The sequence below is a fragment of the Cervus canadensis genome, chromosome 3 (assembly GCF_019320065.1).
Source record: "Cervus canadensis isolate Bull #8, Minnesota chromosome 3, ASM1932006v1, whole genome shotgun sequence".
In the NCBI taxonomy this organism is placed as follows: domain Eukaryota; kingdom Metazoa; phylum Chordata; class Mammalia; order Artiodactyla; family Cervidae; genus Cervus; species Cervus canadensis.
Window position 1 is genome coordinate 76,967,010 of NC_057388.1, and position 23,608 is coordinate 76,990,617.

At 40.9% G+C, this 23,608-nt stretch overlaps 1 protein-coding gene across 3 annotated transcripts in view; it reads right to left on the reverse strand.

Annotated features, from left to right (window-relative positions):
* POU6F2 (POU class 6 homeobox 2) overlaps window positions 1–23,608 on the reverse strand; it is a 487,346-nt gene that overhangs the window by 39,949 nt on the left and 423,789 nt on the right. For all 3 annotated transcript variants that reach the window (XM_043463543.1, XM_043463544.1, XM_043463542.1), the window contains exon 6: window positions 14,340–14,486. In XM_043463543.1, coding sequence (XP_043319478.1) covers window positions 14,340–14,486 — 147 coding nt within the window. The remainder of the gene's footprint in view (window positions 1–14,339; window positions 14,487–23,608) is intronic.

Below are 23,608 nucleotides of genomic sequence, written 5' to 3' on the forward strand. Positions count from 1 at the left end.
CTAATGCTTCAATTTCTAATTCTCTTTAGAGATTTTAATTGTCACTATAATGCTCATTGTATTTGACCAGTCAGATAGTCCATGTACCAGAAAACAAAAACAAATACTTAAAGATGAACTGGAAACATTTGTTTTCATCATCCCTTGACTACATGGGATGACTACATGACTACAATTTTCTCCCCAATGACTACAATTTTTTTTTTCTTTACAGTTGTCAGCCCTGTGGAATTGCTGAAACACTTTTTTTCCCTGCAGAGAGAATCACAACCGTGGTGAAGCCATCATTTTGCAGAAAGATGAACTTTGTAAGCATTTACATGGCTTTGCCTAAGATTCTAAGTTTTGATGCCAGCAAAAAAATACCTAGAATGTGAGGAAGTATTTCTGGTTTTGCCCGTTGATGCCAGTTTAAGTGACTAAATCAGATTAAAGTTAGCTATTGCTTTTTAGTTTGACTCAGCCTTAACCCTTAGAAGCTTTAGTAAACATTCTTAAATAAAGCCCTGGACCTACACACAGTTTATTATATATTTCTTCCCAAATGAGAGAAGAAAGAGCTACAGCAATTATAGAAAAAAACCGAAATCATGGACCAGTGATCTCCATTATCCCAAATTCTTTGGAGCAGTGGGAGTCAGTGAAGGCACTTGCTCAAGAGTGTGCTGCATGGAGTTCAGGTTTTTTGAGCACAAGCTACCTGTACTCCTCGCTTGGCCCTGCAACAAACCTTTCTCTGCTCTAAAAAAAAAAAAAAAAGGAAAGAAAGAAAAAGAAAAAAAGAAAGTGTTGCATGCATTTATCATCACCTAGTACTGTGAGTGCATTCAAGCATTCAGGTTGTAAAGTTGAATTTAAATTAGTATAACAAGCCTCTAAAAAAAGAAAGAAAAGGGGATGGGCTGGGGGAATGAAGCCATGCCGGGCGTCATTAAAGAGGCATCTGTTTACTACCACCCACTCTCATGAGTACAGGATGATGCATATGCTTTTTGTGAAGAGAATATCTATTGTTGTGGCAAAATTAAATGTATTTTGATACTTGCATGCAATATTTATCTATCTGTTCAATCAGAAAAAAGTTGTCTTCATCACTTTACCATATTTTACTTTTTCAATTTCCTCTTAGTAATGTTTTTTCAATGTTCTTTAGCGTGAGACCACTGAATGTCTCATTTCTCACAACAAAGACTATAACTCATCAGAATTATGCTGATGCGTTTTTCTCATAAAATTTCATCCTCATTTTCATAGGTGACCAATTTTCACTCTCTTACCCCTAACCATTGGGCAGGTTTTGATAACTGCAAGGATGGAGGGCCATTGCACTCTTTGAGCTGTTTCTCATAATTTTCTGGTTCCTATTTTAAATGTCCCTCAAAGTATATACATATAATACATATATACAATATAATATGTGTGTCAATAATGTATATAAAATAAATATGCAAAGTATAATATATGATATGGGATTCCCTTGTGGCTCAGATGGTAAAGAATTCACCTACAGTGTAGGAGATAAGAATTTAATCCCTCGGTTAGGAAGATCCCCTGGAGAAGGAAATGGCTACACACTCTGGTATTTTTGCCTGGAGAATTCCATGGACAGAGGATCCTGGTGGGCTATAGTCCCTGGGGACTCAGAGTCAGACACAATTGAGTGACTAACACTTTCACTTCACTTTCAATTTATGATATATATACTATAATATATACATCTGATACTTCAAATATGGTCATGGGACAATGTAACTTATTACTAAAAATAAACCAGGACTTCCTTGGTGGTCCAGTGGCTAAGACACCATGTTCCCAATGCAGGGGGCCTGGATTCAAGCCCTGGTCAGGGAACTAGATGCCACATGCTGCAATGAAGATCAAAGATCCCTTGTTCCACAACTAAGACCTGGTGTAGTCAAATTAAAAAAAAAATTAAAATAAAGAGGCAAAAGATCTCACTAATATAATGATTTTCTAGCTATCCTGTTCTAAGCAAAAGAAATCAAAATTGATGCCAATAATACAAATTTTGGAATTGTTAATTGCGAAGTTCTAAGTATAGTCTTGTTAGGAATGTTTCTCATCATGCCAGATGAATTCATTCATATATATCATGTTAGATTATTAAATCATGTAGAAGTTGGCATAGTGATACTTACATTGAATAACAATGGAGATATTTAGTCACAAAACAATAAATTAATCAACTCAGAATTAAAAAATGACCTATTTAACCTCTCTAAAAATTTGGGGGGCATTTCTAGCAATGTATGTGGTACCACGATTCGGTTTCTGAGAAGGGTACTTTCTTAGTTCTTTCTGATTCCTCTAGATTAGGATGGCAGGAACAAGTTTAAATGTGTAAAACCGTCGGCATTATCTCTATTTCTACTATGCTATCCCCATGTGAGCTGAGGGGGAGCAGAAACTCTTGCTAACATTTTAAAATGTATATACTTTTGGGATCTCAAAAATTCAGAATGAGTTCTTAGAATTCTGAGTAGCATGCCATCTCACTCCCTTCTGTGTTCATCTAAGCAATTTGTATACCACTTTTTTTTTTTTTAGTAGGAGACTTTTTTATTTTTGGCTGTGTGCATGGTTTGTGGGATATTATTTCCCCAGCCAGGGACTGAACTGGCACTTCTGGCAATGAAAGTGCGGGTTCCTCACCCCTGGACTGACAGAGAATTCCCTGTGCATCACCTTTTAAACATAAATGACTTAAGTATCTTTCTGCTTAAGGGTATCACCTTTTATATTACAGAACTTTCTTTTGTAACCAATTATACTGAGAAGATCCTCACATTAAAATCAGTTTCAACTTGCAATCAAATCCTCAAATTCTCTGAAACAGATTTTCGTTTCTCTAGCTGTACATATCACTACATCTCTTCCTTTTGGTGGCATGGGAGAGCTTGCTAATATCACCTGCAACTTTACTGAAGGTAGACAGAAATGTTTTTATTCTAGAGCATCATAAGAAATGAACAATAGTTTAATGAACCCCGCAGGTAAAACCCTTGTGGCTCTGCTTTTTGATTAAACAAAGTACAACATTTTGTTATGAGGAAAAGTGGGTGCTGTCCTGTCCTCAGCCACGTAGTCATGTTACAGAGGCAAGCTAGACACCACTTAGCCTTCTGTTGCTGATAATGTGGAGAAAACAAGGTAGTCAGCCTGCTTCGTTATTAATAGTGTGAGCAGTGGACTGAAAAATCATCCAACTGGCCCTCTCTGCATGCTGGGGTGACCATGGGTTTCAAAACCCTGGTGGTCAAGAGCGAGGGAGAGAGGCAGGGCTCGCTTGGTACTCTGTATGTACCTGGAGCTGTGCCAAGCATTTAACATCCCTTATTGCTTTTATTCCTGACAACAACCCTGAAATGTTAGTACAGTGGTTTAAAAAAGTGAAGAAAGTTAAGTAAAACAGAAAATGTCGTTTTCATCAGATATGGTAATACTGGATGGCATTATGCTTAAAAGCATAAAAAAAAGCATTTCCATATAAAACTTCAATATACTAAATAGAACTTACTTTGGAGCAGTGGATAAAGTATATAGAGGTGGGGAGAGAATGATATGTGTGAAATGACAACTATATGGCAGGCATGGTAGGAGGCACTTAGACATGTGATGCTGCAAGCAGCTTCCATCAGAGGACAGCAATGCCTTCCATTGCCAGGAAGAGGAAACTTAACTGAGTGAGATGAGGGGCCCTGCCTGGGGTCGCAGAGCTGTTTGGGGTGGAGTCTAATTTGAAAGCCTGTGCTCTTTACCATGACTGCCTTCCAAATGAATACACAGATAATTGCACGTTTTATCTCTATCACTCTGTGACTGGACTATTGTGAATATCTATTGACAAGTGTTAGGTCAGGGGTGTGTAGTGTTTTCCTTTGTGTGTCTGTGTGCCGCTTGATTAACGCCATTTGTTAGTAAGTATAAATCATATCACATCTTGACACATTCTGAAGTCTGTACTTATGACAACTTCTTGGCATCTAATGTGTACTGTTATTTTTACAAGGTGGAATGTGTTAGGTGGTGAGATGAATAGCAGTTTGGAGCAATGTTCTACGGCTAATGCATAGTATTCCATTGGATCATATGAAGGCTTACTTCTGTGCATTTGAACTTGAACCTGGCTCCTCTTGCTGTTCTGAGTTGTGACTTTTCCATTGCTGGCTATCTCTGATTGATGATATGATGCTTACATCTCTAAGAAGAATGCATCATGTCAACAACTCATGGGCCAACAAGAAAGTTGGGTGCATTATTGGGGCATATGGTGTAGTAAATGGTACAATGAACAAACTGGGAAGTTGACTGAGTCTCACATGTGAATTTGATATTTTCCCCTCTCTGAGAATGTTCTGCTTAACCATAAAAATTGCTTGCAGAAAAAGCTGATGTTGCTCTAGGGATGCTAAGTCAAAATTCAGCACTTCCTCTCTTTCGTTGCCCATGACCCAAATCAAGTTTAATTTTCACCCTTTATTTGGAAAAACTGAGACATAACTAGCTTCTACTTTCATCTCTGACTTTTCACTAAAAACTACTAAAAGGAGAGCCATCATCAGCAGCCCAGTGTATAGTCTTTCTGATGCTGGATTTGGTTGATTTATCAAATATATAACATTTCCTCAACTACACAATCCCCATAATTTTTACATTTTTTAATATTTGTAGAATTAAGCTGCCCCTTAACAACTGATACATTTGTTTAATGTGGTAATATTTTCTTCCATTACAAAAAAGCTGTTATTAAACTGAGGGTGTAACTTAAGATCAGTGGTTTCTCAGACTCACAGTACAGAATTACCTTTTAAATAAATGGTCCTTAATTTTGCATATGGATTGGGAAGATCCCCTGGAGAAGGGAAAGGCTACCCACTCCAGTATTCTGGCCTGGAGAATTCCACGGATTGTAAAGCTCATGGGGTCACAAAGAGTTGGACACGACTGAGGAATTTTCACTTTCACTTAAGACTTGGGCTTCCCTGATGGCTTAGTAGTAAAGAATCCGCCTGCTAAGCAGGAGACACAGCTTCGATTTCTGGGTTGGGAAGATCCCCTGGAGAAGGAGACAGCAACTCATTCCGGTATTCTTGCCTGGAGAACTTGTTGGACAGAGGAGCCTGGCGTGCTCCAGTCTGTGGGGTCGCAAAGAGTCTAACACGACTGAGTGACTAAACAGCAGGAGCAGCATAGCTCTTAGCAGTTTCCAGTGTGTGAGGGTTTGTGTATCATCAAGAGAAATTTCTGAGGTTGACAGGAAAAGAATTACAGTTCCCCTTCATAGATGGGGCAATGCAGTTTCCGGATTTGTGTCAAATCTATTGAGCATCCAGAAAAGGAACCTGGGTCTTTGAACCCCAGAAGGTGACGTAGAAGCCGGAGGATGGATACGGATTTGTGGCTCACATCTCAGGTCTGCCACTTACTAAAGGCATCATCCCAGGGAGCTGCCTGATCTCTCCCAAGAGTTTGCTCGTCTGCACAGCTGGGATCATCAAACCTGTGGTGAAGTGCTCCTGTGGGACCACATATGACACCTGCTCCACAGTGAAGCTGCGGTGTGTGGGGAGCTGGATTTCCATTTTGCTTTTCTAGAAATCACTTAGCCTAAAGGAGCATTCAGCTAAAAACCTACCACCACTCTAAGACGTAAGATGGCTGAAGAGTTTTGCATGCTGAAATGAATCCCATGAACATTATTCAGTGATACTATTTTGCCATTAAGTTTACACTAATTGGAATGTAAACTATGTTCTTGAAACAAAGATTGGAAAAGTCAGACTAGCTCTGAGGGAACTTGGAGTCTGGTAACTTATTGCCTTTCTAGAATCACAGCTGTTAATTCGGTTGCTCCCTTAGTTAATTGGCTCCGTTCTTATTCTTTAGCCAGAAAGATTGCCTAACTGTCTTACTCTAGGAGTCTACACAAGAAAACATTTCCCTATTTCCAGGAAAATGTAATACTCATGAAAGAATTTCTTTTAAAAAATGTAGTAACCCGAGCGGGGGAAAATAGTATCAGCACTGTAATCCAAATCACTGCTTTAGATGAGAGAGACCCTGGTTCGCTCAGGTTTAGTCTTCAGAGGGAATCCCCCAAACTGGATTCTTCATCCTGTTTCTGTCCATCTGTCCATCCCTTTAGTTGTCAGGACACGCTGCTCTGCTGAGTTCTGCTCCGGGAGGAAGGTATAAAGATTTCTGAGGGTGCTTCATTTTCCAGCTCTTTAACTTGGCTAGCTCTTTGGAAATGATGACACTAACAGGATTAACCCTTTCATTTCAGAAATGGTGGCTGTAAGGAAGGAGCCAGAGGAGAGAGGAGCTGACCCTTGGCCGGGCAGCAAGGGCTGGGCTGAACAGTTCGCTGTCACAATGAGGGACGGACTGGAGCGTCTGCTGGTGGCGCTGACCGCCTCTGAGACCTGATTAGGTCGCCTGTGTCAGCAGCTGAGCCACTGCAGAGGCAAGGCCTTCATCAAATCCATCTCCCTGGATCACTGCGGGCCACTGGGGCTCATTAGCACCATTTCCCACGAGGGGCACCTCCCTTCTCAGAATGGTGAGGAACCTTCATCCTACTCCCACCCAGTCACAGCAGGTGCCAAAGCTCCAGCCAGCGCACCGCAGAGGGAGGCCTGGCGGCCACCACCTATTTGTCTGTCTGCCCACGGTGCTTGGATTGCAACCCCTGGGAGTTTTTCTCAGTGGCGTGGGATCCCTTCTTTCTGCAAAAATGTGCAATGCAGGTGTGTGCACTCAAAACAGCAGCGCAGAAATCACCGCAAAGCCTCCCACTCCCAACCCCGTGACCGAGCAGAACCTTCCTGGAGGTGGCTCCTTTTTGATCAAAGTCATTATTCAAAGGGCTTCCTAGGTGTCGCTCCTGGTAAAGAATCCGCCTGCCAATGCAGGAGACGCGAGACACCGGTTCTATCCCTGGGTTGGGATGATCCCCTGGAGAAGGAAATGGCAACTTACTTCAGTATTCTTGCCTGGAAAATTGTGTGGATAGAGGAGCCGGGCAGGCTACAGTACATGGGGTCACAAAGAGTCTGAGGCAACTGAACACTATTATTCAAAAACGTGGATAGGGATGCAAGTAAGTTACTTGCTGAACCATTTTCCAAACTGTAAATTCAAAGGAGATGGCGGGTGGATAGGGAATTTGGGGAAAGCAGGGTTAAAGAAATTAAAGGGATTTTTGGCTCATCTGCTGGGTGGGGTGGGTCCCCTGCCAGGCCTCATGTGTATTCATAGACTGCAGCACCTCTCACATCTCCTCAGAGAACCCCCTTTTGTGAGGAGTGTTGAGGGGCACATCTAAGGAAGCACTGCTTTAATGCAATGGCCTCTCCTGAAATGAGGAAATAGAGCTCCTAACTGGGCTCAAAGGGGAAATTTGATATGTTAGTGGAAAGATTGAGGTGGTTTATTGTGGTTATTGTTTTATCTTTATTACTTGGATGAAGCCAGGGTAAAATTCGTATAATGTTACTTACCCCATAAACATAGATTTCCCAGTCCCTAGAATGAGCTGTTATTCTATTAAACAATGCTATTTTATATGTATTTCACTGGATGTGATTGAATTTTTACACCTTAAAAAAACCTTCATATAATGATATTTGCAAATGAAAAAATAAAATCTTTTTCAAATTGACATATAGAGTATTGACTCATAATACTCTAAGTTCCAGGTGAACAACACAGTGATTAGATATGAGAAAATAAAATTTTTTTTCACATCGTTTTGAGCTTTGATTTAGAAAACATGGCCAAACTCATTGGTTGAATGTATTACATGTGTCTATTGCTCTGTTCATAATATTTGGGGGCAGGAGTATATACAGATGCCTACTTGGAATTTTTAGATACTGACTGAATTTTTTTAAAATGTGTTTGATTCTTATTTGTGCAAAGTTTCTAAATAATATATCCTATTTGTTGTATTAAGATGGTATTCTGTAATGATTTTGTAGCTTTAAAAATCAATATTTTGTAGTAAAAATGCAAATTTTGCATGAAAGGAATCACTGTTTTTATCATAGTGATGACCAGAGGAAGGCAAGGAGAGGAATGGAAGGAGTTTTAAGGCCTTAGCTGTATCAGGAATGTTTTATTTCTTTTAAAAATAAGCAAAAGAACTTAAGCTTGTATGGAAAAAGGTTACTATCTGGGTGGCTTATCAAGAATGTCTTTTGTACTATTTTTTATGTAAAAAACTTTTATTTTTCTCTAGAGTTAATGTGTTTCATTATAAAAAATGAAATACAGAAGTTGAAGTGAAATTCCTAAATTCCCACTCAACTGGTTTTAGCTGGATACATCGAACACATCTCACTGACTCTAGTCCCACTGTTAAAGCAGACTTACCATCGACTTGTTCCTTTGTGTAAAGTTTAAAGTCAGTTTCACAACACGGGCAGCTGTGGCTGTGTTATCTGTCCTACACAGACAGACCTAGTCAGACCCACAGAGGGCCTCAACAGACATGTGTAAGTTCATTATATCTCAATCCTTTGGCTAAGATTTGCATTTATGATAACTTTATATTCATTCATACTGTAGTGATTCTAAAAGATTCTCCTTTCTAACTGAATTATGTGTTGAATGACCTTAGTTAACTTTATTTTATTTCTTTTTTTTTTGACTGTGTGGATTGAAGGATCTTAATCCCCAGACCAGGGATTGAACCCTGGCCCTGGCAGTGAAAGTGCTAAGTCCTAACCACTGGACAGCCAGGAGATTCCCATATGTACTGAACGATTTTACCAACTCACAGTTCAGCATCAATTGCTGCTTTTTCATCCTAAAAACAATAGCTACAGCACTAACTTATGGATCAATGAATACAATTTATTAAATGCTTAAGACCTAGCAGGCACTGTGTTCAGCAGTCTCCCTGCTGTTATCACGTCTAACCCCACCACAAGAGACTGTGAGAAGTCTTATCACTTCTACTTTGCAGATGAGGAAACAGAGGCCCAGGAAGGTTCTAGACCTTATCCAAGGCCACAGAGCTAGATATGTGTTCGCATCAGACCCGTGTCCCTCAAAGTCAATGTTCTTAGCTACCCTCTTGCCTTCTAGAGATTCTATGGAGCTTTACTATTATTCTAATTCAGAGGGCTATCCCAATGTCAGCATCACGTTTCTTCACTCTAAGACATGTACTTCTCACCACTTTAGAAAGCTATGATGTTGAAATGGCCTTCCAGTTGTTACCAGCGGTGGTCCTGCCTCTTCATCCAACCCTCTCCAGCCTAGGCTACTGTTAGGATCAGCAGATTGTTTTTGTTTAATTATGGCCTTGGGGTCACTTAGGAAGCACCCCCTACTACAGCACACCCTTCCTTCTCGCCAAAGCAGCTCTGCTCAGCCATCGTTTATTCACAGGATGCTGTGTATTCTGTTAACCTGAATGGGTACGTCCTTTAAATTTTTCTTCTTTATATATATAAAAGAGTAATATTGTTTAGTTGATTTTTTTTTTCACTTGACTGGCTCTTTAAAGACTGAAGGGAGGGTTTTTGACTTGCCTTGCTGCCACTTAAGAAAATTTCACAGTGGTCCAGAACTAATTTCATCAGGAAACATTCTAAGCTTCAGTTAAAATGTAAAATGCTTTCTTTAGCCCCAGGATAAAATAAAATTTCATTTGCTTTTACTTTTCTGCAATAATGCCAATAAGGAGATATTGCCGGGGGCCTGAGGGAAACCAATTCTATAGCTGAACAAATCGATGGTAAATCTACTTGCCAAATCCTGAACAGACCCACTGAATAAGTGTTAGGAACACACACACACACATATACACATATCCCTATTGAACTATCCAGGGTAGGGATGGCATTTCTCTAAAGGAAATTAATGTCTTACTATTAAGATTTTCACATTCTCAAACTCCTCAGACACTGCAGAATTATGAACCAGTGCACAGTTATAAACCAAAAACACAGCTCCTTGATTAATCCTAATAGGTAGCATTTATTGAATGATGGTATTATTGAATGATCATTATGTGCCTGACCCTGTTCTAAGCCCTTTAGTCCTAGAGGTTGGTGCTGTAATAATCCCCATTTTTCAGATGCAGAAATTGAGGCACAGAGAGGGTAAATCCATTGCCCAAGGTCTCACAGCTGGTGAATGGCAGTCTAGTTACAGAGCCTGTTCTCTTTGCCTGAGCACTGCGCTGCCTCTGCTGCATATCTGGACCAAAGAAACATTCCAAAAAATGTTAGACAAACTCTAAATGATGATGAACATTATGATAATCATTTATTGAGTCTTTAATGGCATACTGAGGTGTTATAGTAGGTTTTTTCTCAAACATGTCTCATATAACTTCATAATCTAGGGGCTTAGTTTTGATTATTTTTATCTTAAAATAAAACTGAAGCCAGAGAGAGATCAGGTAATTTGCCTAGGGTCACAGAGCTAGTAATTGACTGACTTTGGACTCAATGCTAGCTAGAGCTAGCATTCTTTCTATTGCCTACCTTCCCCACTTGCATGGAAACAGAAGGAACCAAAATGTTCTCAGCACTGTGACAGCCATTGTCAGTTTCATTATCACTAATTATCATCAAGACATTTGGTACCTTCCCACCTCACAGTGAAGTTATATGTGATATAATTTAAAATATGTTAACATCCCTGGGTAAGATATGTGCTTTGTGAATTCAGAATGTAGTAGTTTTTTTAGGGACTTCCCTGGTGTTCCAATGGCTAAGACTCTGCATTCCCAATGCAGGGGGCCTGGGTTTGATCCTTGGTCAAAGTATTAGATCCCATATGCTGCAACTAAAAATCCTCTGTGCCACAACTAAGAGCTGGAGCAGCCAAGTGAATAAATGAATTAATTAATTTAAAAATGTAAAGAAAATGATGAAGTATTTTGTTAGAATTATTCACTCTTTGGACCAGTGTCTGACTTCTGAATTAACTGCTAATGAATGGCAGGGTTAGAAGGGTATGAAATGTCTGAGGTTTTCCCTCCATATTTGCTTCAAAACTACTACTTGGAAAAAAAAAGAAACTAAAAAATCCTTAACTATACTGAGATGTCCTTTAAATTTACTGAGATTTGGTAAATGAAAACATAGTGAGATTCCAAGCCTGGGAAGCAAAACCGCAAGTCTCAGGTGGTAGGATGTCTTCCTGTTGAGTCTAAGCCTAGAGACTGAAGGAAGATCTGGGAAATGTCTCCCTATGTGGGCATCTGCCCAGCCAAGGAGGCAGACCTAGGACCTCCTGCCCTCTGAGCTGGAGCCAGTGACCCAGGCTGCCTCACGGGGGTTGCGTTAGAATTCACAGGATGAGGCTCTGGTTGAGGAAAGTTAAATCATTACTCTCATGTCAAAAGACAAAAAAGAGGTGGAGCCTAAACCCACTCTCAGGCAAGTAGGTCTGAATTCAGCCAGGACTCTAAACTACTGTGTAATCCCACATTGGCTTCCAGGGAACCAAGAGAATCTCATCAGTGGGGATCAAGGATTAGAGCATTTCTGATAACACAAGGTCCCTGCGTGCCTCAACAGACCTACTTGTAGCAAATTATCAGTGGAGTGAAACATGCTTTTCTAACTTAGTTTAGATTTCAGTGTTATGGCTTCCACATAAACTTTCACATTTAAAAAATAGTTGATGTCAAGAACTCAAATGAAGGGATCTCTAAATATATTTAGAGCTTTCTCTCTGTATCTTTTCTGCAAAAGCTCCATAGAGATTTTTAAGGAGCTGAAAATGGGCTGCACGCTGTAATCCTAGTTAACATGACAGTCTGAGCATGACAATTGCAATCACCTGATTCCAAAGTAGTCTTATCTTCTGGACCACAGTAACAGAAGCCAAAGGAGTATACACACACACAACAGATAATATTTGCCTTTTGGGGAGTATAATTTGACTTTTTCATAAAGCTCAACCGAGTATCTTGATGCCAAGAGATGCAGGGCATGCACCTTTTTCTGGGAAGATGATGGTGTTTAAATTACAAAGATTAAAAAAGGCACAGTGCCGCATCAGTGTGGCCAGTTCCACTACTTTGGAAATGAGAGCATCTTGGTCTTGCACTGGGAGGAGGACATGACGACATTGGGACATGTCTAAAACTCAGGCAAGACTTCACAAGTGGGCATAATTGATTTCTCTGTAAGTTGTTTTGTTTTTTTACCTTTAGAAGGTTTGTGTACCACATCAAATCACCCATCCTAACACAATTTCTAAGATAGAAAAATTATGGTTAAAATCAACTTTTATTCAATATATTCAGAGTGCCAATCAAGCTTCAACTTTGAATTCCAATTCCTTAGGAGTACTTATGGGTTGGGAGAGCCATCCCTGGGATGAGAGCTGGCAAAGGGTACAAAAAGCAAACATCGTAACTCGAGGCCCTGAGAAGGAGGCAGGTTTGTAACTAGCAAAGATCAGCCATTACATCATCAGAAGAATAAGCCCCTAATAATTCCTTCTCAACACTAAAGCATTTTCTCCAGCACAAATACTCAAGAGGTGGAGCATAGTAGTATATTTTCCTTGGGCATGGGGACAAGAGAAATCAGAGGCAAATACAAGTTAGTGGTTATGGTGTCTATCTTGGACTTTCAAAATTTACATTTCAAGAGTCAGTTGCCTGGCAGAAAAGCATCAAGGTGTTCTATTTTGGGCTCAACTGTAGGAAACAGCTTCCAGGATGGACCTGATCTGAGTATGAGTTATAGATATTAAAACCAACTTTTCCTCCACACTAATACCCCATCCCTCCAGAAATCTTAATAGGCTTTTGAGAGCCTCCATTTAGAGCTGGCTGCATAAAATGATCCTTTGATGAAAAGGGATTGGAACAAGGGTTAAAGCTGACATTGAAAGGTGACTGTGGAGGGCATGGTGTTCATACATCCCTCCTTTAATATGTGTGGTGTGCACCTGTGATAAGATGATTCATTACCTGGGGCCGCTCTTTGACAAGCTCCATCGTTCAGGCCTCGGGGTTCTGACGGGACAATCCTGCACCCGCCCAGGAAATATAACAAGGTCAGCTTTTTCCCCCCTGGGTTGTGGCTGGAGACAGTTTAGCTTCTAATGCATCTCTGTTTACTCTTTATGTAAAATAAAGCCAAGTTCAAGATATCACAATTCCTGTTCCCCCAGAGCAGGCCAAGCAGACAGGAGTAACCTTGCTGTTGGGAAAATAACCCTGGGAGAAGAAAATATCAGCAAGGATGCAAAGCTGCTTCTCTCTTGCATTTCATCATCAGACACAGGAATGTTTGAGAACCAGATGCCCTACGCAGCGAGGCCGGGCTCTGTGTCAGGCCTCTGAATGAGAGGGCACCCCTGATACCATCGGTTTCACCCTCTTCTGTTCTGCATGCAGCTTTCAGGTTTATTGGGGCCTTGAAGAGGGACGACTTCCATCTAAAGTTCTGTCAGAGTCTCAGTGGCCTCAATGCAGGCCCATGTGCAGTGGGAGGGAACAGACGTGCCTGCTGGTGACATGAGGAAGGTTTACTGACCCTGGCAGCTTGAAGTAAATCAACAAGTACGCAAGAGATCACTAAGCTCTTGGGAGAATCAGCAAGAGGCTGGGCACATGTGTTGACTGACAGTTGGTTTATTCTAATTCACACCTTTTCTTTGTTTCCTTTACAGGACATCTTGAATTGTTTCCCATCACCTCCCCATACATCCAGAAATTAACTTTCTTTTCTTTTTTAATTTTTAAAATTTTTATTTTATTTTTTGGCTGCACAGTGCACCACATGATATCTTAGTTTCCCATCCAGGGATTGAACCCTTGCCCCCTGAAGTGGAAGCATGGAGTCTTAACCACTGGACCACCAGCAAGATCCCCCAGAAAATGGCTTTCTTAAGGCTAATTAGAAATCTTAGAGCAATTAGGGAAGGAAACTTACCAGTTTCCTCCAATACCCAAGTATCCAAAAAATGAAAAAAATTAAAAACAAAACAGAAAATCTTACTTGTAAAATGTAACTGATTTTTTCTTAGCAAGAGTCTCCCAGTCCTGAAAAGTAATTTCTTTAATTAAGGTCATAACACAAGTCATCGTACAGAAATAAAACCCACATAAAACTTAGTAGACATTCTAGGGGAAGGAAAAAAAAAAAAACAGTCTTGTTTCTAAAATAGAGAAACAGCTCCCAAGCCTTCTCGTCTTCTTGACATTGCTGGTCAACATTATTTATTTGCCATAAATGACTGCGGTTACATATCACTGTCATGCAAAAGAAATTCATTTCTTTTCCGACTTCAAGCTGCCATACAAATTCACTCTTGTTCCCACTCCCACTCACCTGTCCTTGTGCATTAGTAACTAGTTGACCCGTGACCCCCTGCAGACTGGAGAGGGTATTGCCAAAGGCCTGTGAACTTGCTATGGAGCCCATGGCTGCTGCTGCTGCAGCCGCTGCAGCCTGACTTGCTAGTGGATTATTAACCAGCTGCAAAGAGAGAAAAGATCAGGGTGAAACCACCACACACAGGCACAGCACAACGGAAAAAACATTCACGTTGGGAAGGAGGTTCTCACTCCAAATGGCTCATGCAAAGGTCCGGGAACCCAGCGAGGGGGCCTGGGGAATGTTCCCTCTGAAGCTGCAGAGTTTGGGAGAGGTTGGAAATGGGGCTGGAAGGGAAATATTTTCCATCAACTGGACTGCTTAATGGAGCCTGAGTTTGGGAGGAGCCCCAGGAGGGAGAGAGGTGAGCTCCAGAAGGGGGAGAGGTGGGCCCCAGGGGTGAGTTTGGTCTTTAGGATCTCCCCAGGTGGAGAAATAATTCTGGAGAAGTCCCTGGGTTTTTGTTTGCTAGGCTAAATAAAACATTGAGAAAATGTCTACTTTGCTTGAGGCAACCAGACCAAATGTGGTATTAAAATAGGATGGGAGTAGGGGAGGAGGAGGGGAATAGACTTTAGGGATTTCTGCAAAGGAATTATCATTTTCATTTGTGAATTGCAATTTCACATCTGGTAAAGAAGATGCCTCACTCCACTTCTTTCTCCAAAGGAGAAGGAAACCAAAGTCCGGAGGTACAGACTCCTCTAGCCTCTGTGCTCTCTGAGGGTGAGTCTAGAGTTGGGACTTCTGTGGGGCTTCACTCGAACCATGGGATTCAAGGTCAAGGAGGAAGATCCCTTGGTGAATGGTCAGGGTGACACTGGTTTGCAGTTTGAGCTCATATATGGCCTTCCCTTGGCCTCTTTCCTGGGATAAGAGTGAGCCAGGGAGGAAAATTTGAGGAGGCTGGTGGTGGGGGGAGTTGCCCAAGGAGGAGGTTATGGCTGCCAAATTTTGTTTTTCCATGGAGGCCAATTCAGTATTCTTTATCCTGCCAATTTTCCACGTCACAGGTTTTCAGACCTTCTGACCATGAGGCAGAAGTGTAGCTTGAACTAAAATCTGCATTTAGGTTAATGACTAGATATAAATGCAAGAAACATTTAAACTTTTTTCACAGTATTGGTTTTGATACATGAATTTCATTTATATTTATTCTAGGGTGTTATTTTTCCCATATAGTTCCTCTCAAGTACAACAATTGTTGTGTATAATAATGCATTTTCCATCACCAGTTCCTGCATCCATGAAATTCCTGCATTTAGCAGAAACCTGCCAAGACTAAGACTTGGTGGAAAAAAATTAATGCCATACTTAATTCCAGTCCTGGAAGCTCTTTTAAAGATGATTTTTTTAAAAAAGACTTTCTTCTTTACTTTCTCTTTTTCTCTTTCTTTCCCTTCCCCCCTGCCTCCTTTCCCTCAAAACATATCTTAAGACTTAATTCCTTTGGAAATTTGCCTAGCATTTACATCATCTGATGAGGATGGAAATACTAATTGTCAGAGGAAATGTCAAAAGGGAGAGGAATTTAATAATTCTTCCCCTTCCATTAATGTGATATCTTTATCTTATTGGTTTCTTTATTCTTTTATAACCAAATTTCACAGCACTAGTTCTACAGTAATTCCATTGACCCAGCAGGTTTTGTTAGAAATGAGAATCCATTTTCAGCTCATTACATTATGTGTCTTTCGCCTTTATGTCTCTCCTCAAAGATAATAATGATTTTCTTTTTAAGGAGAAAAAATATTCTCATTCATCAGCCTAAAAAGAAACCCTGTCTTATCCCAGATTACCACCATGGGATTTAAGATTCAGACTGGCCTTGATCTTGGTTTTCTGAATATATTTGTATAGTGTATATGAGGCAAGTAATGGTATATGTTGAATGGAAATTCTTCTTGTTGGCTTGACTCCCTGAAGTCAAAGAGTTTATAGTGTGTTCTTTTTTTCACTTCCAAAGTGAGAAGATCCCTTGAGGAATACTTTCCCTAAATGACCAGGATGCACACTGCCCAGTGGTACACAATTCTCGGGTCATCTGCCAGTTGCTATGTTCACATTTATTTTCACGCAATACAAGTTGAAATCATAATGAAATTCCTGAATTTCAAGGAGATCTCAAAATAAGCTTCTTAATCTTAAAGAAAGATTAAATTATGTGCAATTTGGTTTTAATGCTGGATATGCAATTTTGTCCATGAATTTTGAGTGAAACATTTAAATCAGTACCTACAGAATGCTTTCTGAAAAAGATAGTGCTTCCCATTTAATGATGAGAGCATATTTTTAAAAATTGTAAGACATTTTCCTAACATCTAGGTCAATCAAAAGTTCACATGAGAAAATTTGGAATCACTCTCTGGATATATTCAGTAGTGTAGTTGGGAATTCTCAATGTTTGGGACACTAGTGTGTTATTCAGCTATATCCTTGTATTTGCAATAAATTCAGGCATCATATAAAGGGTGAACTGTTCTGAACATAAAAAAAGCACCCACTTAAAATCAGGCCCTGAAATTTTGTGTTATGGGGTCAGGAATGGGTATACTTCTGTTTTGGAAGATTTCTTCAGCAACTACAGATGTACAGATTTTGCTTATTTTTTGTTTATTTTCTCTATATCCTGGTCCTAGATTGAAATCCAACGTGTTCCTCTTTTTGCCGCTTTTTGCTCTTAATGAAGCAAATGGTGACTCGATGGCTCTCTTACTTCCTATCCTGCATCCCTAAGTCTTTGTGAAGATGTAGGGGCTCTGGGGAGATGTCTTGCTGGCCCCTGGAAGCAGAGTTAGAAGTGAAGTGGGGAAGTGAGTGGTATATACAGACAGTGGGTACAAGTCAATCTGTGAGTTGACAGCATTTCTGGTGGACCATTGATGTTGTTGATGGATGCAGCTTCATAAATACCTTTTGGCTTTTCTGTCTGGGACTGCCAAGGCAGGGATGTTAGTATGCATTAAGATATGTGTCAGGGATGGGGGAGGGGCTAGTCAGGAAACCATAAGTGTTCTCTTCATCACCTCCGGTCATGTCACTCTGTATTGTCCTCAGTCATGTCATATTAGCAGTATTCCTCTCAATACTTCTTCTTGATTGGGGACTCGGGGGAGATTTGGACAGTGGGGAGCCCGGGCACAATAAATGCACATAATGAGCATGTTAACATTCTGGGACCAACTGGGCATTTTGAAGTCGCTGCCAAGTATATGTCTTCAGATCTCTCACTGCCAATGTACCCAACCAGCAAAGGATGGCCCCAATGAGGTCTGACTGTGTTACATACTTGTGTTTGCAACAGCCCAATTCAAAAGACAGGCTGCATTCTGGTGTATGCTTGATTATAAATGTGGAAGCTCTCAAAGCGAGAATTTGCAGAGAGACAGCATCTTCATGTCATATCCACATGGATTCTGGGCCTTGAATATGTCAAGCTATAGCTCTATACTTCTCAGAGAGTCTAAAAATCCAATAGGAACACAGATTTCTTAAGACAGCTCCCTCAATTTTAGAGAATAAAATACTAGAATAATAGGAAATAATTTTGTAAACAAGGACTTCAGACCTCACAGAGCCTGCACATCCATTCATGCAGCTGAGGGCATCCACTCTGTAACCAGACTGCCTTGGCTTGTGATGTTCAGTCAACCAGGCCTCATGTTCTCTTAGGTTAAGTGGGTGTAAACAGGGCACCACTTCTCATAGAGCAATGATGAAAATTAAGTGGATAACAGATGCAAAAATATTTTAGAACAATAGTTGGCATATATCAAGTTCTAAAAATAATGCTAGCTATTATCCTCACAGTTCATGTTGTGCATCAGGATTTTAAACTAATTAATTGATCAGAATAGAGCAGACCTCCACAAATATCCTTTTACTCTGGGAAGAATAGGAACACAAGTGACTGCATTCTCCACTTTTATATTTTTAACTGTTTTCTATAACTTTATTTTGCTTATTTTAAAATTTATTTTTATTTATTTATTTTTTGGCCCTGATGCACAGCATGCAAGAGCTTAGTTCCCAAGTAAGCCAGAAAGGAAAATACCAATATAGTATACTAACGCATATATATGGAATTTAGAAAGATGGTAACGATAACCCAATATGCGAGACAGCAAAAGAGACACAGATGTATAGGACAGTCTTTTGGACTCTGTGGGAGAGGGCGAGGGCAGGATGATTTGGGAGAATGGCACTGAAACATATATATTATCATATATGAAACAGATCGCCAGTCCAGGTTCGATGCATGAGGGTGCTCGGGGCTGATGCACTGGGATGACCCAGAGGGATGGGATGGGGAGGGAGGTGGGAGGGGGGTTCAGGATGGGGGACACATGTACACCCATGGAGGATTCAAGTCAATGTATGGCAAAAACAATACAATATTGTAAAGTAATTAGCCCCCAATTAAAATAAATAAATTTATGAAAAATAAAATAAAATCTTTATTGAATTTGTTACAAAAAAAAAAGAGCTTAGTTCCCAGACCAGGGATCAAACCAGTGCCCTATGCAATGGTAGCAGATTCTTAACCACTGAACCACCAGAGAAATCCCTATTTTGCTTGTTTGCAAAGAGTAGCCTGAAGAAAGCTATTAGCAAGTAACGTGACTGTCAGATGAGGTGAGTTGCATGATTTAAAAGATAATATGCTGTTTGAAAATATTTCAGGCTGGAGAACATCAGGAATACATAGTTATAGCATGATGTCACCTGCTGCTCTTGGACTTATATTTGATCATGTACAGAGAAATTTATAGAGAAAACAGGGTTTTGATTCTGAGGACAGGCTAGGTAGGTGGCAGGCCAATAAGAGAAGACCTTTTTTGTCTGATCTGTTGTCTCACACTCGGTTTACAACATTTGTTAGGATTCCAGGACATCAGTTTTGCAGTCTAATTCCTTCTTCATGTCAAAATATGGTGAATGAGTCTATTTCATAGTTGCTGATTTGATAGTGAAGGCATGCAGGAAGTAGATTTATAAAAAACATTTCCCTTAGGATTTGCAGTGGTTGATTTCTACCTTCACATATCAATGGGGATATTGAGTACTCATCTCATAAAGAGAATAAATCCATGTTCCCAAATCTCTAGTGCTCTATGCACATCCTTGTTATCTGTGGATCCTAAATGGTGATGGAAAGAAAAGCTTTAATACAGTTTCTTCAAGGAGGACTCTTAGATGACATCACATGTGTGACATCACATAAATGTCACCATAGATAATGTGGTGGGGTGTCCATGTCTTGCCCCAGCTTCTCTTTCTCTGAAAGACTCACATTCTGCAGCCTGCTAAAGAATTCAGGTTTTTTGAATCTGAGCATTAGCAGCACTCTATTTTTCATGAAAATTTGCTGACTGCATTATCCTAATAATGTAAATCTTATTTACAAAAATCTGGCAGCATGAGGCAGCAATTTGGCTATAGTGTTATATTCTATATCTATGTCTTTATACCAAGAGGAAATAATGGGTGCAGCAGGCTCAACCTTTCTTTGGAGCATAAATGCCCATGATCTTTTTATCATTCTCCTCATGAGCTATGTGAATTTATAGACTATGGATTTTGGAGCAGCTCTTTTTGCTACTAAGTTTACAATTTAAAACTCTGAAACTGTGGTGCCATTTGTTTTTAAATGAGGATGTTCATAAACACATTGATCACCATTCATTCCCCATTTAAAGCCACAAATGACTAGCAGTGGTTGCCTAGAAACAGGGTAAACGTGGCTCTTCAAATTCATTGCTATACATGAGGTACTTGACTTTTCTTATGCTGTGAAACATGTTTCTTAATTCACTGGGACTCTTAACCAAATCTGTACTTTCACTTCTTACCCTCAAGTCTTCTCTTAAAGGTCAAGGAAATACCAATAGACAAATTCTGGAAGGGAAGCCATACTCATCTCAACAACCTGCTTGCTTGTGTGTTTTGTCCAACTAGACCTTTCCCTTTGGTCTCATGTTTATTAATGTGTTATGAAATCCTCATAGCAGTTAGAAATCAGTTTTGTGAGTTTTAATATTGAGCCAAGCTTTGCTGCTTGCTCTCTGCTCATCTCCCTGGAGAGACAGTCCTAGAAGCGGACCATCCAATTCTCTGCCTACCAGAAGTTTTCATCACCATGTCTGAGATTTTTCTTGATGACTCTAAGGCACTGCAACTTCCTAAAATACCTTTGAATCATCAAGGCAAAGTCATGTTGATTTCAGTCTAGTTTCAGAACAAATTATATCTTATTTTCATTTTGTGGCTACACTAAGTACAGTATTTTCCATGAATGCTCTAGTCATTTTCCATCAACACCCAGCCATAGTATCTCATAGACGAATTTTGAAAATGACCTGAAATCTGAGGTTGAGTTTCCCAGAAACAGGATGGAGCGGGAAGGGAAGGATCCCAATCTGGTAGGGTTGTGAGTTTCCAGCCTGAGGCTCGGAAGCTTGGTGTCCACCCTTCACACCAGACAGTCCCAATTCATAGCCCTGGGATGAAGGAGAGGCTTGGGAATCAAGTACATGGGTATTGTTGGTTCTTTGCTCTTGGGGCAAAGTGGAGTCTTTGGAAGAAGGGCTGCTGGTGCTGGTTTTTGAAAGCCCCCAAGGCAGGGGCGGGCTTCCCCTGTGGCTCAGTGGTAAAGAATCTGCCTGGCAATGCAGGAGGTACAAGAGACACAGGTTCCGTTCCAGGATTGGGAAGATCCCCAGGAGTAGGAAATGGGAACCCACTCCATTATTTTTCCCTGGAGAATCCCATGGACAGAGTAGCCTGGAGGGCTACCGTCCATAGCATTGCAAAGAGTCAGACACAGCTGAAGCGACTGAGCATGCATGCAGAAGGCGGGGGCAATTACAGGAAAGAATTCCAGGGGATCTGGGTGGAATACAAACACAGTGCTACAGGGCAACTGTCACTCTCTCATTCATTAAAGTCTTCACTCTGCATGCAGATGTAGAGAGCGGCCTCTGGACACATGGGGTTGGGGGTGGGGCGGTGGGGGAAGGAGAGGGTGGGATGAACTGAGAGAGTAGCATTGATTGTATATATACCATGTGTAAAATAGATAGCTAGTGGGAAGTTGCTGGATAGCACAGGGAGCTCAGCTTGATGCTCTGTGATACCCTAGAGGGGTGGGATGGGGCTGGGGAGGGAGGCTCCGGAGGAGGGGATATATGTACACATACAGTTGATTCTGCTGTACTTTCTTGTACAGCAGAAATTAACACAACATTGTAAAGCAATTATACTCCAATAAAAAAGTACTATTATGAACTCAAAGGGTTCAGTAGAATAAAAATGTCTTGGCTCTAAAAAAATAATAAATAAATAGTCTTCACCCTGCAAACATTTAATCAGTACCCACTATGTTTTGGGCACAGTGTGAGGGAGATGATATGAAAGATAGATTGACATGTTCCCTACCCTCTGTGGGCTTATAGTCAAAGAGAGAGAGATCTGGTGGGAAGAGATGGGAAGTAGGAAAAGATGAGCTGTCCAGGGAGCAGTATCCAGATCTGAGGGAGTGGCAGTCTGGGGTGGGGTCTGTGAGAGAGGAGGTGGTGGGTTCAGAGTCCTGGGAGGGCAGTTCTGAATCTGTCTACCTTGGACTCGCTCAGAGTTGCACAGAATGTGACTGGTAATGAATGAGCCATTCTATATGAGAAGGGCAAGGGGAGCAGCACAGTGTAAGGAGTGTGTGTGTGTGTGTGTGTGTGTTAGTTGCTCAGTTGTGTCTGACTCTTTGCGACTCCATGGACTGTAGCCCACCAGGGTCCTCTGTCCATGGGATTCTCCAGGCAAGAATATTGGAGTGGGTAGCCATTCCCTCCTCCAGGGGATCTTCCCAAATCAGGGATCGAATCCAGGTCTGCTGCACTGCAAGCAGATTCTTTACAGTCTGAACCACCAGGGAAGCCCAATGTAAGGATTGAGAGCTTGCATTCTGGAACTAGATTGCCTGGGTTCTAATTATGAGACTGCCAGGAACTCAATTGACCTTACTGCTAAGGTCTGAATGCTTGTGTAACCCCTCTCTCCGATTCATATGTTGAAATCTTAACCCCTAAAGATGGCAGTATTAGGAAGTGGGGCCTCTGGAAGGGGCTTAAGTCAAGGGGGTGGTGCCCTTATGAATGGGATTAGTGCCCTTATGAAAGAGACCCCATAGAGATCCTTAGCCCCTTCCACCACATAAAGACACAGTGAGAATCAGGAGAATGCTCTCAATACAACTCAACTCTGCTGGTACCTTGATCTTAGACCTCCCAGCCTCCAGAACTGTGAGAAATAAATTTCTGGTTTATTAAACCACCTAGGCTATGGTATTTTGTTATAGCAGCCCAAAGGGATCTAAACACTTTTGTATCTCTGTTTTTTCCAGTTTTAGGAAAAGGGGAATAATAATAGAAGTAATGATGGTGTGATTTTTCACAGGGATGGTATGAAAAATACATGTTAATTAATATGTAAAATACTAGAAGAATTCCTGGCATATGGTAAGCATGATGCAAGTTTTGCTATAATAATTCTTATTCCTTCCAGGAACTTCTGGCCATACTGTTGTTTTAGAGTTGAGTCTTCTCTGTCCCCTTACTCCCTCAATGGGAGTCATGCTGGGCCTTTTGAAGATCCTTAGCTATTCTGGGGTGTTTGCACTTGTTGTTTCTATGTCTGTAACCCTTTGCCATTCACATCTTTTTTCTCCCAGGTCACCTCCTTAGCGACACCTTTCTTGCTACTTTATCTAAAAAGCACTCCCTTTCTTTTAGAGATTCACACCAAAACATGTACAAGGAAATGATACAGGGATACATTCTGAAATAATCAAGAGAACTGGTGGGAATATAGAAGAGTGTCTGGGTGGGGATGGGGCTGTGTGGGGGCTTAAGCTCCAGGTTTGATGTTATTTGGGAACTGAAGGATAAGGAGGCAGTGAATGAAGGCTTTTATTATTTTTATACTTGGGCCATGCTGGTGGAGATGCAGTTAGGCCATGGGTCTACATCCCCAGCCCAATCTTGTGGACTAGAGTAAAACTGCTGCAGATGGCATCAGGGGCAGGAGCAGAAGGGGCTGTTTGCCCCCAGATGGATCCATGTGTCCCCCAGAGTGACTTTGGTGAAGGAGGGGTACATACTCTCCCTTTGTGCAGCATCACTATGGTGGGATTTCAGGAGGTGTCGGCCACTTGGGCATTTAGATGGTTTATG